The sequence below is a fragment of the Dermochelys coriacea genome, chromosome 14 (assembly GCF_009764565.3).
Source record: "Dermochelys coriacea isolate rDerCor1 chromosome 14, rDerCor1.pri.v4, whole genome shotgun sequence".
NCBI classification, from domain to species: Eukaryota; Metazoa; Chordata; order Testudines; family Dermochelyidae; genus Dermochelys; species Dermochelys coriacea.
The window spans coordinates 2,202,577-2,217,600 of record NC_050081.1 but is presented as its reverse complement, the minus strand read 5'-3'; the positions used below and the strand labels follow the sequence as shown (position 1 = coordinate 2,217,600).

General features: G+C 45.6%; 1 protein-coding gene across 5 annotated transcripts in view; it reads right to left on the bottom strand.

Moving 5' to 3' along the window:
- RNF213 (ring finger protein 213) overlaps positions 1–14,582 on the bottom strand; it is an 88,988-nt gene extending 74,406 nt beyond the window's left edge. For 3 of the 5 annotated variants that reach the window (XM_043496307.1, XM_038371171.2, XM_038371173.2), the window contains exons 1-3: positions 14,426–14,582; positions 12,007–12,154; positions 4,894–5,087 (exon numbers count right to left, since the gene is read on the bottom strand). In XM_043496307.1, coding sequence (XP_043352242.1) covers positions 4,894–5,087; positions 12,007–12,115 — 303 coding nt within the window. In that variant the 5' untranslated portion in view covers positions 12,116–12,154; positions 14,426–14,582. Of the gene's footprint in view, positions 1–4,893; positions 5,088–11,126; positions 11,341–12,006; positions 12,155–13,788; positions 13,877–14,425 lie in introns of those variants that run through there. The other 2 variants (XM_043496306.1, XM_043496308.1) reach the window with 2 other exon arrangements.
- Between the last annotated feature and the right edge of the window lie 442 nt (positions 14,583–15,024).

Below are 15,024 nucleotides of genomic sequence, written 5' to 3'. Positions count from 1 at the left end.
GTCACTCCAATGAGCATACAGCTGGGTCGCAGGTAACCAAGCACAAACCATAGCGGGAGAGCAGTGGTGAATGTGGACGGACACGGACAGCGATTGCAAAGCACCATGTTAAGGTGGAGGAGGGACAGACTTAGAGCTATGTGATGAAAGGAGAGAAACAACAAAACCATCTGCCTCATTTGCCAGCACAGAGATTGTGAACAGAGACTGGTTCCAGATTCAGAATTACGTATACACAGGAATTACAGACACACTGGCTATGCCCAATGCATCAGGCAGGGATCATTCAAGAAACTGCTGACAGCAATTATTAAGTTTAATCACTTCAGGCTGGCATCCAACTGTTGACCCAGAACAGACACCTGTGCTGGTAATTGGGGCTTCAGGACAATGCACTTGCTTAGGCTGCTCAGGGTAGAGGAACTACTCATGAGAACTACCTGCTGTGGGCTTGTAGGAGATAGGCTGCTATCCTCAAATTGGATTGGTTTCTCCTCTTTCTGGAAAGGGAATTAGCATCATCCAACTCACTCCAGACTACACCACTTGCAACTTTTGCTGTCTGTAGAAAAATGGCTTCACTTTCAGAGAGATCAGGAAGTGAGATATAATTGCTAATCAATATTTATCTGTCAGGGTGGGGAGAGTAGCACTTGATATTGCGGTGTTTATCTGTAGCTTGCATTTTTAGTTTATGGCATGGGAAATTTTAAAAAAATATATATTTTTCTATTTTCCCTACTTGAAACAAGTCAGATTTTCCTCCTGCTGCTCCTTATGAATGTTATCCATAGAGTGCTCGAGACTTGGGGGGGGGGGGGGAGGAGAAAGCATACCCTCTCCAACTACCACTTCACTCACCAACCTGCTACACTGGAGAAGGAGAGACTGTACAAGGAATCTGCACCGCAGTCCCTACAGGAACCAAAGTGACAATGGAAATAAGGGTATGCACTGATGTTGTAGACATGTTGCTCCCATGGATTTATGGCTTATTATGGTACAACAATCTGTAATACACTAACAACCCTTTTTATCCTATGACTACAGAGGTGTTAATGACAGGTTTTAGAGTAGCAGCCGTGTTAGTCTGTATTCGCAAAAAGAAAAGGAGTACTTGTGGCACCTTAGAGACTAACAAATTTATTTGAGCATAAGCTTTTGTGTATAGAGTGGAATTCTATCAACTTCATGAAAAAACTCATACAGATACAGACAGACATCATCTTCCTCTCTGTGTGTGTATATAAATCTCCCCACTGTATTTTCCACCAAATGCATCCGATGAAGTGAGCTGTAGCTCACGAAAGCTTATGCTCATATAAATTTGTTAGTCTCTAAGCTGGAGTAATGTGACCAGTTCTGAGCACCACACGTTAAGAAAGATGTGGACAAACTGGAGAGAGTCCAAAGGAGAGCAACAAAGGTGATAAAAGGCTTAGAAAACTTGAACTATGAGGAAAGGTTAAAAAAACTGGACACGTTTAGATTTGAGAAAAGACGACTGAGGGGGACCTGATAACAGTCTTCAAATATGTCAAAGGCTGTTATAAAGAAGATGATGATCAACTGTTGTCCAGGTCGACTGATGGTAAGACAAGAATAGGCTTTTATCTGCAGCAAGGGTGATTTAGTTTAGATACAGGGAAACACTTTCCAACTAGAACAATAGTTACGCTGTGGTATAGGCCTCCAAGGGAAGCTGTGGAATCCCCATCCCTGGAGGATTTTAAGAACAAGTTGGACAAACACCTGCCAGGAATGGTCTAGGTTTACTTGGTCCTGTCTCAGCACAAGGGGCTGGACTAAATGACTTCTCAAAGTCCCGTCTAGCCCCACATTTCTATGATTCCACGACAGCAGCCCTGCACAGACACCATGCAAACCATCAACGGCAATACTTACTTTTTCACCCAAAATAGAGAAAGAATGGAACCACTGACCTCACCCACCCACCGACCCCAGGAGCCTTAATTCTAGTATAGCTCACTCTTGTGAAAGAGGCCAGCCCAAATAAGTCAATGAAGTCCTGTTTAAGCCATAGATTTAAATTGGACTTAGGCAGTACACAGGCCTTGTGCTAGCCCTCTTGTTGCCTGGAATTTTTAGAGGTTATTATTATAGTCTCACCAATTGATCTGACCAGAAGATAATAAGGTTCTTGTCCCAAAATGAGGCTATACAGAATTCAATAGAGTGAGTTCAAAATCTTGTAAGAACCCTCGGAGTATATGGCAAGCACACTCACACGGAGGGCAAAACACAGCCTTAGAGACTTTTATTAAAATGTGAAAAAGGCCCCAAAAGCTCCAAATCACAGAACCAAAAGGTAATAATACAATCCTTGGGGTATCATGCTTTTCGGAAGCTCCTAGATTAGTATACTCACACCCCTCTTTGGGGACCTGGTGGTAAGAAACAAAGAACCAGCCTCGTCTCTGCAATGTTGTGAAGGCCAAAACTATAACAGGGTTCAAAAAAGAACTAGATAAATTCATGGAGGACAGGTCCATCAACAGCTATTAGCCAGGAGGAGCAGGAATGGTGTCCCTAGCCTGTGTTTGCCAGAAGCTGGGAATGGGCGACAGGGGATGGATCACTTGATGATTCCCTGTTCTGTTCATTCCCTCTGGGGCACCTGGCATTGGTCACTGTCGGCTGACAGGATACTGGGCTAGACGGACCTTTGGTCTGACCCAGTGTGGCTGTTCTTATGACGGTCCAGGTTCCTCAATGCCCAAGATTGATGGTGAATAATAGAGCTGAAGGGTCAAATGATGAGTAGCTAAGTTAACAATTGACAGCTGAAAGATTCAAAGATAAAGAAAAAGGCTAAAACTCAAAAGAAGAGGAAGAATTAACAGAATAATAATTCCACAGGGTGATTTGCCCTCTATAGGGCCTGAGCATGAATTATTCATGCTAATGCCTAACCTTCCATGCCCAAATCTAACTTCCTCACCCACACAATATCAGGGTGCACTTATTCTATAGCCTAACATATCTATACATATTAATGCCAATTATCTCATTCTCAGACCTGTCACTTCTTGCCTGAACGGGTTTATGGTCGTTACTTCCACGTTCCTGCGGTGTTCCCTGTGGTCACTGTTTACCACCGAGTTCCAACTCCTATTCTTAGGTAGATACGTCTAAGGGGTGACTCTCAGGCCATTTATCTATGCCAAAGGTCACAAGCCTACTTCACCATATTTATGCTAACTTGCTGAAACTAATCATACAGGACACAGACCTGTAGGTTCCTTGTGTTACAGCCAAACAAAACAGAGTAAACCAAACGAAATACAATAAAACAAATGAGCAAACCAGTAGATAATAGGCAGCATATAATAAAGCAAACCAGCAGACTAGACCTATGGGCTACACGCTGCATTGGATACATTGCACCCTGCAAGTATATTGCTCTCCGACCATCACAGAAAATCCAGGTTTTAAGTGGGAAGCTCACAAGTCTCAGTGAAATTTGTTCAGCTGTTATCATTACATTCACTTATCTACATACAAAATCACAGTGCTGAAAGTTACAGATTTAAAAAAAAACAACAACAACAACAAAAACCCACAAAAACCCAAACACACTGCCCCCACCACAATAAAATCAGGGAAAGTACTATGCCAGTGGCAAAAATGCATAACTGTAGGTATTTCTGCCAAAGTCATATTACAAAATAAGTTCCCTGTTCATCTCTCCACATGTATTCTGGTGTATGACATTTCATACAATGGTTTATTGCATTGTTGTGTAAGTATTGTTTGTTGTATAATAATTTTGGGCCAATGTTTACCACATGAATCCCATTCAAAGAATTGGAGATAAGTTATCATAAAATGTTAATTAGAATTTGGAAAATCTAATTAGGATAGTAGATTTAAAGTTTCTATGTTCATGAGAGATTTTAACAACTCCCACAAAACTGGAAACAGAGGGTTTTGTTTGTTTGTTTTTTAAATGTCTGAGGATCTGAGTTAGAATATTCTGGAACTTAATAAAAGCTGTCACCATTATGAAGTCATTAAAGAAAGAGACATCTTGGAACAATTTTTTTTTTAAGTCCTCTGCTATAAGTTGTAATAAAAGAGGATTTGAAATCCAAGTAACTCTGAGAATCTGTTTTCCCAAGCATTTAAACTTTTCAGCAATATGAGAATCGGACATTAAAGGACTTGTCCACGTGAGAAAGGTTTTGCTATACAGTACCAGCATACCATCCTAGTCCAGATGCAACACAGACCAGCAAAAGAGTGCTATTTGCTGGTATAGCTTCTTACACTAGTTCCCCAAAGAAAGTAAGCTATACCGTCAAAAGCATTTTTTGGCTGGTATAACCATGTCTACCCCAGGGCTTTTGTTGGTACACACACACACAAAGTTCATATCCCTAAGCAACATTATTAACTGGCAAAGGTTTCTAGGGTAGACCCAGCCTAACGTAGCAGGATTGGCTGACAAACCCCCTAATAGGCAGATATTGACTTTGGACAGACAGATTTTTAATCCTGAAGCTTTTCTGTATCATTTATCGATTCTATTATTGCCCGAAATATATTGTTAGGGGAAGCTCTATAATTCAATATCTCAGCAACATACAATGAGACACCATTCGCTACAAAATTTATGATGTTAAAATATGTATCAGATTTCCTTTAAAAAAATTTGTGGTTCCAGACCAGCAGTTAGTGGTTCCAGACCATAAGCAAAAAGCATTAGTAATAGGTGCCTCATACTGTAAATAAGAGAGAAAGCAGAGGAGTTATTTGCTTTAATCATCCTACTTGGCACCCGGAGGCCTTAGCCACTCCAATACTGCAGGGAAACATGAAGATTCCTCAAGGTCTCTGCACAGTACACAGTCCGCATTCCGACATACTCACTTTCCTCTTTGAGACACCGCTTTGAGTCCCCAAGCTCTGCAACAGCAGCTCTCCTGGCTTTCCCTGTGTTTCTTTGATCAGTGGTCGTCCATCAGCAGCTGGCACTGTGAAGGCGCCCTCTACCTTCAGTTCTCTCCCACTCTCCACTTCCCCCTCAGGGACTGGAGCTGGCTTTACATCTCCACTTCCTACAACTGAGAAAAAGTTCTCTGTTAATTTTGCAGTCAGGAAACAAGGAGGAGACAAAATGTAATTCTCAACTGGAGTGGGGGGAAAGGAGGGAGAGAAATCACAAGTGCTAATTAAACGCACTGACTGAGATATGAACATTGCTTCCACACCCCTTTCCGAAGAGAACACTAGAAATAACTTCAGAAGGGAGGAAAGGAGCAATGCTCAACCCTAAACCAAGGTTAAGAGAGAAGGGCCAGTGAACATGACTAAACTGGAAGCCCCACTCTGAGACCACTTGCATCACGTTACCAAAACTGCACAAACCGTTGAACTTATAGCGTAAAAAAGGAGATGAGAGAGGGCTGGTCCTGAAAGTATATTTCAGCTCCCAGGCAGAAATCTCAAAGCATCCCTTCCTCTGTTCAGTGCAGAAATATGCCCGCCGCATCTATAAAAAGCATCAGAGTTACAGAGCTGGCTGCACCTTAAAGCTAATAGTTCCAGCATTGTCCCTTAATGACTCTTAAGTGTTGGCTGATAGGTGGCTATCTTTCTCCAAAAAGAAAAGGAGTACTTGTGGCACTCAAATAAATTTGTTAGTCTCTAAGGTGCCACAAGTACTCCTTTTCTTTTTGCGAATACAGACTAACACGGCTGCTACTCTGAAACCTATCTTTCTCCAGCCATTCTTCTCCTTCCTGCCTACATTTCAGAGAGCCCCCGATTGACTTAAAGGAATATATTCATACAGCAGACATCCCAATAACCAGGCCAGCATATAGTATCCATAAATTTTCACAGGTTTCAGAGTAGCAGCCGTGTTAGTCTGCATCCGATGAAGTGAGCTGTAGCTCACGAAAGCTTATGCTCAAATAAATTTGTTAGTCTCTAAGGTGCCACAAGTACTCCTTTTCTTTTTATAAATTTTCACAAGGCACCTCCAAATCTGTTACCGGAGGCACAGGAAGGGAAAAAGGTCCATAAGAAAGTAAGAAAAACATATGATGAAACATGCCATGATTTGCAATCAAACCAATCTGCATGCGGATGATAGGGTCAGATACATGGCACAAGAAAACGCTTTAGAGCTATCCTTTGTCCACACGTCTGCACATACTGCCATCCCACCATGCAGATGCTGCCATAGCATGAGAGCTGCAGATTCTAGGGGAGGAACCGATTCTGGTAGCAGACAAGTAGTAAATCAACACTGTCACCTATCCTGCCAGATACTTGCTTATGGCAGCTGGGTTTCATAGTGCTTTTGTGCTCAGGGTATCATTAACTTGTGTATTTTTCACATTGTTTTATCTGCCTTCACCAGCATGTCATTCCAATCTTCTTCAATTGCTTTCAACTCCTTCCTTTTTCCTCCAGGAATCCCCCACACCTTTGGCTTCCCATAGGTGCCATGGCTTTATGCAGTACCATCTTGAGTGGTGCATTCACCATTGTATCACAGATGTTACCAGTTTGCTCCTGCATAATCCTCAGGGCAGAATTGTGGAATGTGAAGTGAACAGAACCTTGGTGTGCGCACGTGGGTATGAAAGGCAAAGCCAACAAAGCCCAGGAGCTTATCTATCCCTCAGAGAACAGGAAGAACGTAAATAAATCACAAGAGCCAAAGCATAAAATCTCCTCTCCCTTCCCAAAAAAACAACAGGGAAACAAATACAATGCAAAAAAAAAATCTAAAAAATAAAATGGTGGTTTTAAATAACAAATGTAATATAGAAGGTGGCCTGCAAAGGAGGTGGGATAGAAATCACAGTTGTGCCCTTGTTCGCTTCTTTATCATGCATGAAAGGGGCAGGAAAGGATTTGAGAAATAATTCCACTGTGTTTTACATTACAAACTCAAGTCCCATGACCCTGTCTAGGCTGAAAGTTTTGTTATGTAGGGCACATAGCTCTATAGTAGTGTAAGTATGAACTTAAATCTAATAAATTTATTTGAGCATAAGCTTTCATGAGCTACAGCTCACTTCGTCGGATGCATTCAGTTTTTCCACTGCCTGGATTCGATGAAGTGAGCTGTAGCTCACAAAAGCTTATGCTCAAATAAATGTGTTAGTCTCTAAGGTGCCACAAGTCCTCCTTTTCTTTTTGCGAATACAGACTAACACAGCTGCTACTCTGAAACCTTAAATCTAATGTATTTTTAATTACTTTATATTAACAAGTATCAGAGGGTAGCCATGTTTGTCTGTATCCACAAAAACAATGAGGAGTCCGGTGGAACCTTAAAGACTAACAGATCTGTTAAGATATTTTTTAGGTGCCACCAAACTCCTCGTTGATTTTATATTAACAGGATCTCAAAAACAGCTTTGAAGCAGTTTTTCTTTGGGCTTTGTTAGAGCAAGATGACCTTTCGCTCAGTTCACCTAGTCAAACCATAGGTGATAGTTCTGTAATTTCTTACTGTGGGTTGTGAGGCCCTAAGGCCTGGCCAATGCTACAGAGTTAGGTTGACATAACTCTGTAAGCATCTACACTAAAATGCAGTTCCCACCAACGTAACTGTCCCACTACACCGACTTAGTAACTCCACCGCTACAAGAGGTACAGCACCTAGGCTGTTGTAGTTAGGTTGATGCAGTGTCCGTGTAAACACGGTGTTGCTTACATCGACTGTTGCTGCCTTTCAGAAGATGTCCAGCAATGCCCCACACTAACAGTTAAATCGGTACAAGCGCTCCTGATGAGGACACACACTACTGACACAAGAAGCGTAGTGTGGACGTGCAAAAGCAATTTAATTACTGAGGGACTGTAAGTCAACAAAACTTAGGTTGACTTAATTTTATAGTGCAGACTTGCCCTAAGTGTCATTGCTGAAATGTGAGGTTTGAATGAGTAAGGGACACTGACAATTGTGTAGGTCAAAAGACAATGGGCTACAAGTGAGGTCCAAGGAAGTGGCTAGGCCTTAAGGTCCAGAGACCCATCTGTAAGTCCCTAACTATTAACCCAGATAAAGAGTTGTAAAAGTTTTGATGGAGTCATCTCCTGTTGTTCCCCTGCTCTCACCTTCTTGGGAGAAAAACATAGGATTGTGGCCTCAGACACATGCAGTGGAGAAACGTCCGTTGGAGGGAAGGCCTCAAAAGTGAGCCAAAGGTTAAGCTTGATCCCGCTCTACCAGAATTGCACAATGCACCTGGGGTGCAAAGCTGCAATGCCTGAAATCTTGCAAGTGAATCAGGGTAAGGGACTGAGAAGTGTTAGCAGCTCAAATTGCAATCTCAAAAAGTCCAGGTAAATGAGCAAGAAGTGGACTCAATCTACTTTCTTACTGAATTACTGATTTTAATTTATGCTGTTAATTCTTTGATGAATTCATCTGATCACCACTGTAACTTCAATTTAATTATTGCATTGTTTAGTGTTGTAGGGAAGTTAGCTTTATATTTGCCTGTTTTATGAATTGTAATGAGAAAACAAACATACACTGAATTGGTTTTGTCTCCTCAAATTGCCATGACATCTAAACAACCTTAAAGCAGAAAGATTTGAATGAAAACACCGATAAGCCATTTGGCTCAGGCCTGAATTAAACCCCATTACCATTTTACCCTATTGATGATAACCAGACAAATAGCTCACAGGTGAGATATGTTTGCTACAGACTGAAAGCTGAGAGAGAAGGGATTTTCAATTAGACTGCTCACAATATCATGTGTTTTATTAGCACCTATTTAACTTCAGTGATTATTTAACATTTGGAAAAGAAAGCTGCTTAAAGATTCAGCACCTGCCGCCCGTTCAGTTTAAGGCATTAGAGCTCTTTGCGTACTCCTGCCAAACCAATGACGAGTAGCCTTGACACTCCAAATATTTCTAAAGTAAAAAGTAATCAGGAAATTTCAGAAACAAAAACAAAAACATAAGAATGGCCATACTGGGTCAGACCAATGGTCCATCTAGCCCAGAATCCTGTCTTCCAACAATGGCCAATGCCAGGTGCTTCAGAGGGAATGAACAAAATAGGTAATCATCAAAAAGAAAAAAGGAGTACTTGTGGCACCTTAGAGACTAACAAATTTATTTGAGCATAAGCTTTCGTGAGCTACAGCTCACTTCAGCTGTAGCTCACGAAAGCTTATGCTCAAATACATTTGTTAGTCTCTAAGGTGCCACAAGTCCTCCTTTTGTTTTTGCGAATACAGACTAACACGGCTGCTACTCTGAAACCAGTAATCATCAAGTGATCCATCCCCTGTTGCCCAAACCCAGCTTCTGGCAAAACACCCCAAACGAATGTTTCAGGCCTCCTTTATCCATCGTAACAAAGCAGGAAACAGAAAAAAAACAATTAAAAAAAATCCTTTGTTTGCACAGTGCCCAACACAATACACATCTAAGGATGCTACTGCAATAAATAGTAACAATAATAATAAATAATAAATAATAATAATAACAACAACAACGACATCTATAAAGTAGATTAGGGTCAGTAACCTGCGGCACACGTGCTGATTTTTACTGCCAGTGCAGCCGGGGTCCCAGCCACCGCCCCCACTCAGCCTGCTCTCCAGGCAAATAGGCAAAAAAACCCTCTAGTTGCTCTTAGGTTAAAAAAAAAAAAAAACTTCGTCAGGTCTGTGAAGACTTGTGAATTTCCCTGCAGGAGGTTAACTACCCTGTCCTTAGGTAGAGAAAACTCCAAATCATAAAAGACAATTCCCTTTTGTCTCTGCTCTGGCCCCAAAGCAGAGAAAAAAAAACCTTCAAACTGCTTTCAGCCAAAAACCTGCTTTTCAGCAGCCCAAAGGAAAAAAAAATTTCCTTTTTAAGATCTGTGCTTCTTGTTCAAAAAAATCTCAAATTGATCTCAAAATGATTTCAAGTTAATCCCACCACTCTGCCACCACGTCAAGGTTCCTTCCCCACTCTGAACTCTAGGGTACAGATGTGAGGACCTGCATGAAAACCCCCTAAGCTTATTTTTACCAGCTTAGGTTAAAACTTCTCCAAGGTACAAACTATTTTACCTTTTGCCCTTGAACTTTATTGCTGCCATCACCAAACATCTAACAGATATATAACCAGGAAAGAGCCCGCTTGGAAACGTTCTTTCCCCCCAAAATCCTCACCAAACCCTACACCCCCTTTCCTGGGGAAGGCTTGATAAAAATCCTCACCAATTTGCATAGGTGAACACAGACCCAAACCCTTGGATCTTAAGAACAATGAAAAAGCAATCAGGTTCTTAAAAGAAGAATTTTAATTGAAGAAAAAAAAATAAAAGAATCACCTCTGTAAAATCAGGATGGTAAATACCTTACAGGGTAATCAGGTTCAAAACAGAGAATCCCTCTAGGCAAAACCTTAAGTTACAAAAAGACACAAAAACAGGAATACACATTCCATTCAGCACAGCTATTTTATCAGCCATTTAAATACAACAGAATCTAATACATCTCTAGCTAGATTACTTACTAAGTTCTAAGACTCCATTCCTTTTCTGTTCCCAGCAAAAGCATCACACAGACAGAGTCTTTGTCGTTCTCCCCGCCCCCCCCGCTTTGAAAGTATCTTGTCTCCTCATTGGTCATTTTGGTCAGGTGCCAGCGAGGTTATCCTAGCTTCTTAACCCTTTATAGGTGAAAGGGTTTTTCCTCTGGCCAGGCGGGATTTAAAGGTGTTTACCCTTCCCTTTACATTTATGACAAGAGTGAATAAATGAAGACTTGGCACACCACTTCTGAGGTAGAGACAGGGCAGGCAACTTGATTCTCACCCTGCCCATTGTCAGATGGGAGATTCCCAGGGTTGGGGAACAGGTCCCACACACCTCTGCATAAATTCCAACCCTCTCTTCATGAGATCAGAGGTAACCCTTGGAACAAGTTCCATGTTTTACAATAGCACAACACTTTTATCCAACCCAGCAAAGCCAGGAGCAGATCCAGGTCAGGATCTCTAGCAGGGGTTACACCAACTCCCTTGCCCTGATACAGCATGCAGCCCTACCCCCACACCTAGTCAGACATGCCACAAATTCTCTGCCTTGTGTCCATGCAACCGCACCACCCTTGGGTCAGTCCAACCTGTCCATGCCCTCTGCTGCTTGCTACTTGGTATCAGCTGGCCTGGAAGCTCCAGCCTGTGCATCCCTAACAGTCTCCTTTTGTCTCTCCTCCAAGCAGCTCCTGGTTCAGCTCTGCCTGCTTCTATCTGGGTCTCTCTCTGCCTGGCTCAGCACTGCTACTTTTCCCGCTGCTCTTTCTTTGTTCTCTCTACAAATCTTCCCAGTTCCTGGGCTTGTCTGTTCCCAGCACCGGCCCCCCTCCACCTGCTCATTGGCTCAAACCCTCCCATGTGGTCCATAGTTATGTCTGTGTCCTTGTTCTGGAGTAGCACTCAACCTCCAGCCAATCTGGTTTGTGCAGCAGTTGTGGGGAGGGGGGTCACCTCAGGTACCTCTCCCATGCTCTGCTCTTCCCCAGCCATGGGACCAGATTTAGGTGTCTCCCCCGACCTCCTCACTCTGTTCTTCTCTTGCTTTGGGGCCAGGACTAGGGTCAGGTTCTTCCAGTAGGGATCCCCCAACCATGTGAGCCACCCTACCAGTGGGAGCGCAGTGACTCGTTCCAGACCTGCCTCCTGGCTAGTAGGACTAGGATGTCCTCCGCCCTCCCTTTTTGCTGGCTTGGGTTCAAAGTGTCAAGGCCTGAGCATATTCCAGTGGACCCCACCTTCTCCGATCTATCTGTCAACTCTGCTCAGATCTGGTATACCAACCATATGGGGTATGGGATCCCACAGTCAATGTCTGATTCGGGGACCCAGGCTACATCCAGTTTAGAGCACCTCTGCTGCTGAAGTACTATTTGTATGTCATCATGTGTACATGTCAAATAACTTCACCTCTTTGCAATATCCTACAGTCAGCCAAGCAGTAAACCTAAGTTACCCCCATCCTCCTACCTTTTTCCATACTCTGTGTGCTGATGTGGGGGACCAGCCTGAACCCACAGCTGCTGCAGAAGTTGGGAGAAGCATCTTGAGAAATGTAGTCACATTTAGGGCACTTCATACCTGCAGCCTGCCACCTCAGGGAAAAGTTTTATGCCACCTGTTTCAAAGCAGGAAGAGAGACACACACAAATGGTTAAGAGAGACAGCAAAACATTGATTCATTATTAGCGACCCTGGGCTCTTGCTAAATTTCACCCTCAGGACACTAAGAAAATGTGAAAGCTACAGAGGTCAGATAGGCAATGTTTCAAGGCCTTACAAACCATTACTTGGGCATAAAATGAAAATCTCCCTGCTTCCCATACTTCACAAGTGACAGAGACTTCAGTTGTTAAGTTCATTTATTTAAAAAAACAAGTGCAAATATTTCAAGCAAAATAAATTAATGAAAACTGTTTTAAGAGCCTAAATCATTCACAATATGTGTGCGTACAGACTTAACAAAAATACAGATTTGTAAAATGTAACCCACTATTTCCTTTCCTTTGTGTGCATGTGGTAACAAGATAATTGTATATAAAATAAACAAACTGCAAAACACACACAGCTTCCTCCCCCCCCACCACCTCTTTTCCCCTTAACTTTGCTTATTTGCCTTTGGTGACATTTGCTGTAGAGTCAGTTTTGCGTATTTGCATTATTTTTGCAAAACAGCAACATGGGAGAGAAAAATGTTTTAAAAGCTAGGGAATGCAATTATAAAGCCACAAAAACTGACCGGGAACTCTGGACTGAAGCTAAGTTTTATACTTTTTTTTTTTCTTTTAAAGAAAAAGAAAAAAAATCATGAGAAACCACACTGACGGATTTCACAGTAGCAGCCGTGTTAGTCTGTATTCGCAAAAAGAAAAGGAGTACTTGTGGCACCTTAGAAACTAACAAATTTATTTGAGCATAAGCTTTCGTGAGCTACAGCTCACTTCATCGGATGCACACTGATGGAGTCACTTTTTTGGGGAGCTGTAGGTCCCACCAATACTGAGATTTGAACCTGATATACCCTCTTTCTGGAGGATCACAGTTAAAGAAGGCTCTGACTAAAAAGGGGATAAGGAAGGATCCAAACTGCACAGTTGCTTACTGTATGTGTCAGTTGCCTCTTGCCTTAGTAAAAGGCCAGATTTTCAAAGCTGCTCAGCACCCAGCATCTCCACTTATTTGGGTGCCTAAAGGAGAGCTGAATTCTTAAATTGAAAATCCAGCCCTAAATTCTTTGGAGCTGGGACTGGCTTGTTGTCGTGTGTGCGTGTATGTACCGCACCCAGCACCATGGGACTGGGGCTTCCGGCATACTACTGCCCTGCAAATAATAAAGCAGCAGAAGAATGATAACCACAAGCTTGGCCTACACTCGGGACAAAGGAACTTGGCACCAGGCACGTAAGGGGCACGGCTGCACCTGGGAGGCCCAAGGCGGGAGGGTGGGACGACAGGGCAGGTGCACGCTGGACCGAGGAGGGACGGACGCACGCACGCAGGGGAAGGCCACAACCATGGCACTTGGCCAAAGGGTCACAACACCTGCCCCAGGCCTGGCGAAGTTACAAAGGGCCCCCCCAGCCCAGACTCCCCCAGCCCAGGGCCGCAGGGTCACCCCGCTGCTGCCAGTGCCTCTCTGGGGCAGGGGAGTGGGGGGGACAGGAGAGCGCCCCCAGCCAGCCCTGCATAGGGGAGGGGAGGGGGCCCCCCTCCCCTTTGATGCGCCGCCCCCACCCCTCACGAGCCCCCTACCTACAGCCACTCCTGCCTGAGGGGGCGGGGCCAGCCTGCAGCTCAGCTCGCAGCCCCTCCCACGCCCGCCGGGCACATAAACAGAAGCTTCCTCACTGTCCTCGAGCACCCCATGCTAATGAGCTCAGCCGCTCGGCCAATGGCAAGGCAGGGAACGCTCGCTGTATGCAAATTGCGCCCCCCGGAAAGCGCGAGGCGGAAGGAGTCGTTTCCTGACTACAAGTCCCAGGATGCATCGGGCTGTGATTTACCGCAGCTGCCCCAGCCGCCGGGGAGCGGGGTGGCGAAGGGGCGACGGCGGAGCCTGCCCGTGCCCGCGGGAGAGCAGCGGCCCGGCCACGCCCCCGCTAGGCGCATCCCCCAGCCCCGCCCGCCGGGCAGGGGAGGCCCGGGGTGCGCACAGCGCCCCCCCCCCAGCCGGGCCCGTCCTGGCCGTGCAGGGGGTGCGGGGGACCCCCCCAGCCAGGCCCCTGGCGCGGCAGCGGGGTAGGCGGGTCCGTGCCCTCTGCAAAGCCCCGAGCCAGCGAGAGCCCCCCACCAGCTCCTGGGGCGGGAACCGGGGCTCCGGCACCCCCGTGCTGAGCTCGACCGCCGAGCCCGGGCCGAGCTCCCCGAGCCCCGAGCCGGGGCCGCTCACCTGAGCTCCGCGCCGGCTGCCGCCGCCCAGGGACCCGGCAAAGTTTCTGTTTCTGCGAGTGCGCGTCGCCGGAGAGCCCCGAGTTTCGCTTTCCAAACGTCACCGCGGGGCAGCCCCGGGCGCCCCCTGCTCCGCCCCGGCCCGAGGGGCTCGGAGCCGCCCCCCGCCCGGCGCAGCGCTGGGCAGCCGGGGCAGCGACGCGCGCCCGGAGGCGGGGGCCGGGCGGAGCTGGCTCCCCGGGGCGCTGCTGCTGCGGCTGGGCGGGGAAAGGTCCCTTCGCCCCGCACCGCAGCGGCTCCTGCGGCAGAAGCACTGGCGCTAACGGGGCGCGTCGGAGCCGGCTGGACACCAGGCGCCCGCCCTGTGTGGAGCCCCGCGGGGGAGAGGCAGGGCTCCTGTCCCGACGCCCCTGCAGCAGCCCCGGACAGAAATGCAGCGGGGCGCCCAGAGCCTAGACACACAAGTTGGGGCGCCGGACTCGGTCCCACAGCAGGCGCTGGGCATCTACAGTTCTTGATTTATGTAGCGTCCAAGGCCCCGAGCCTGCTAACGCTGATGTGTGAGACACAGGGGGGTGAGGTAATAGCTTTTTTTGGGAC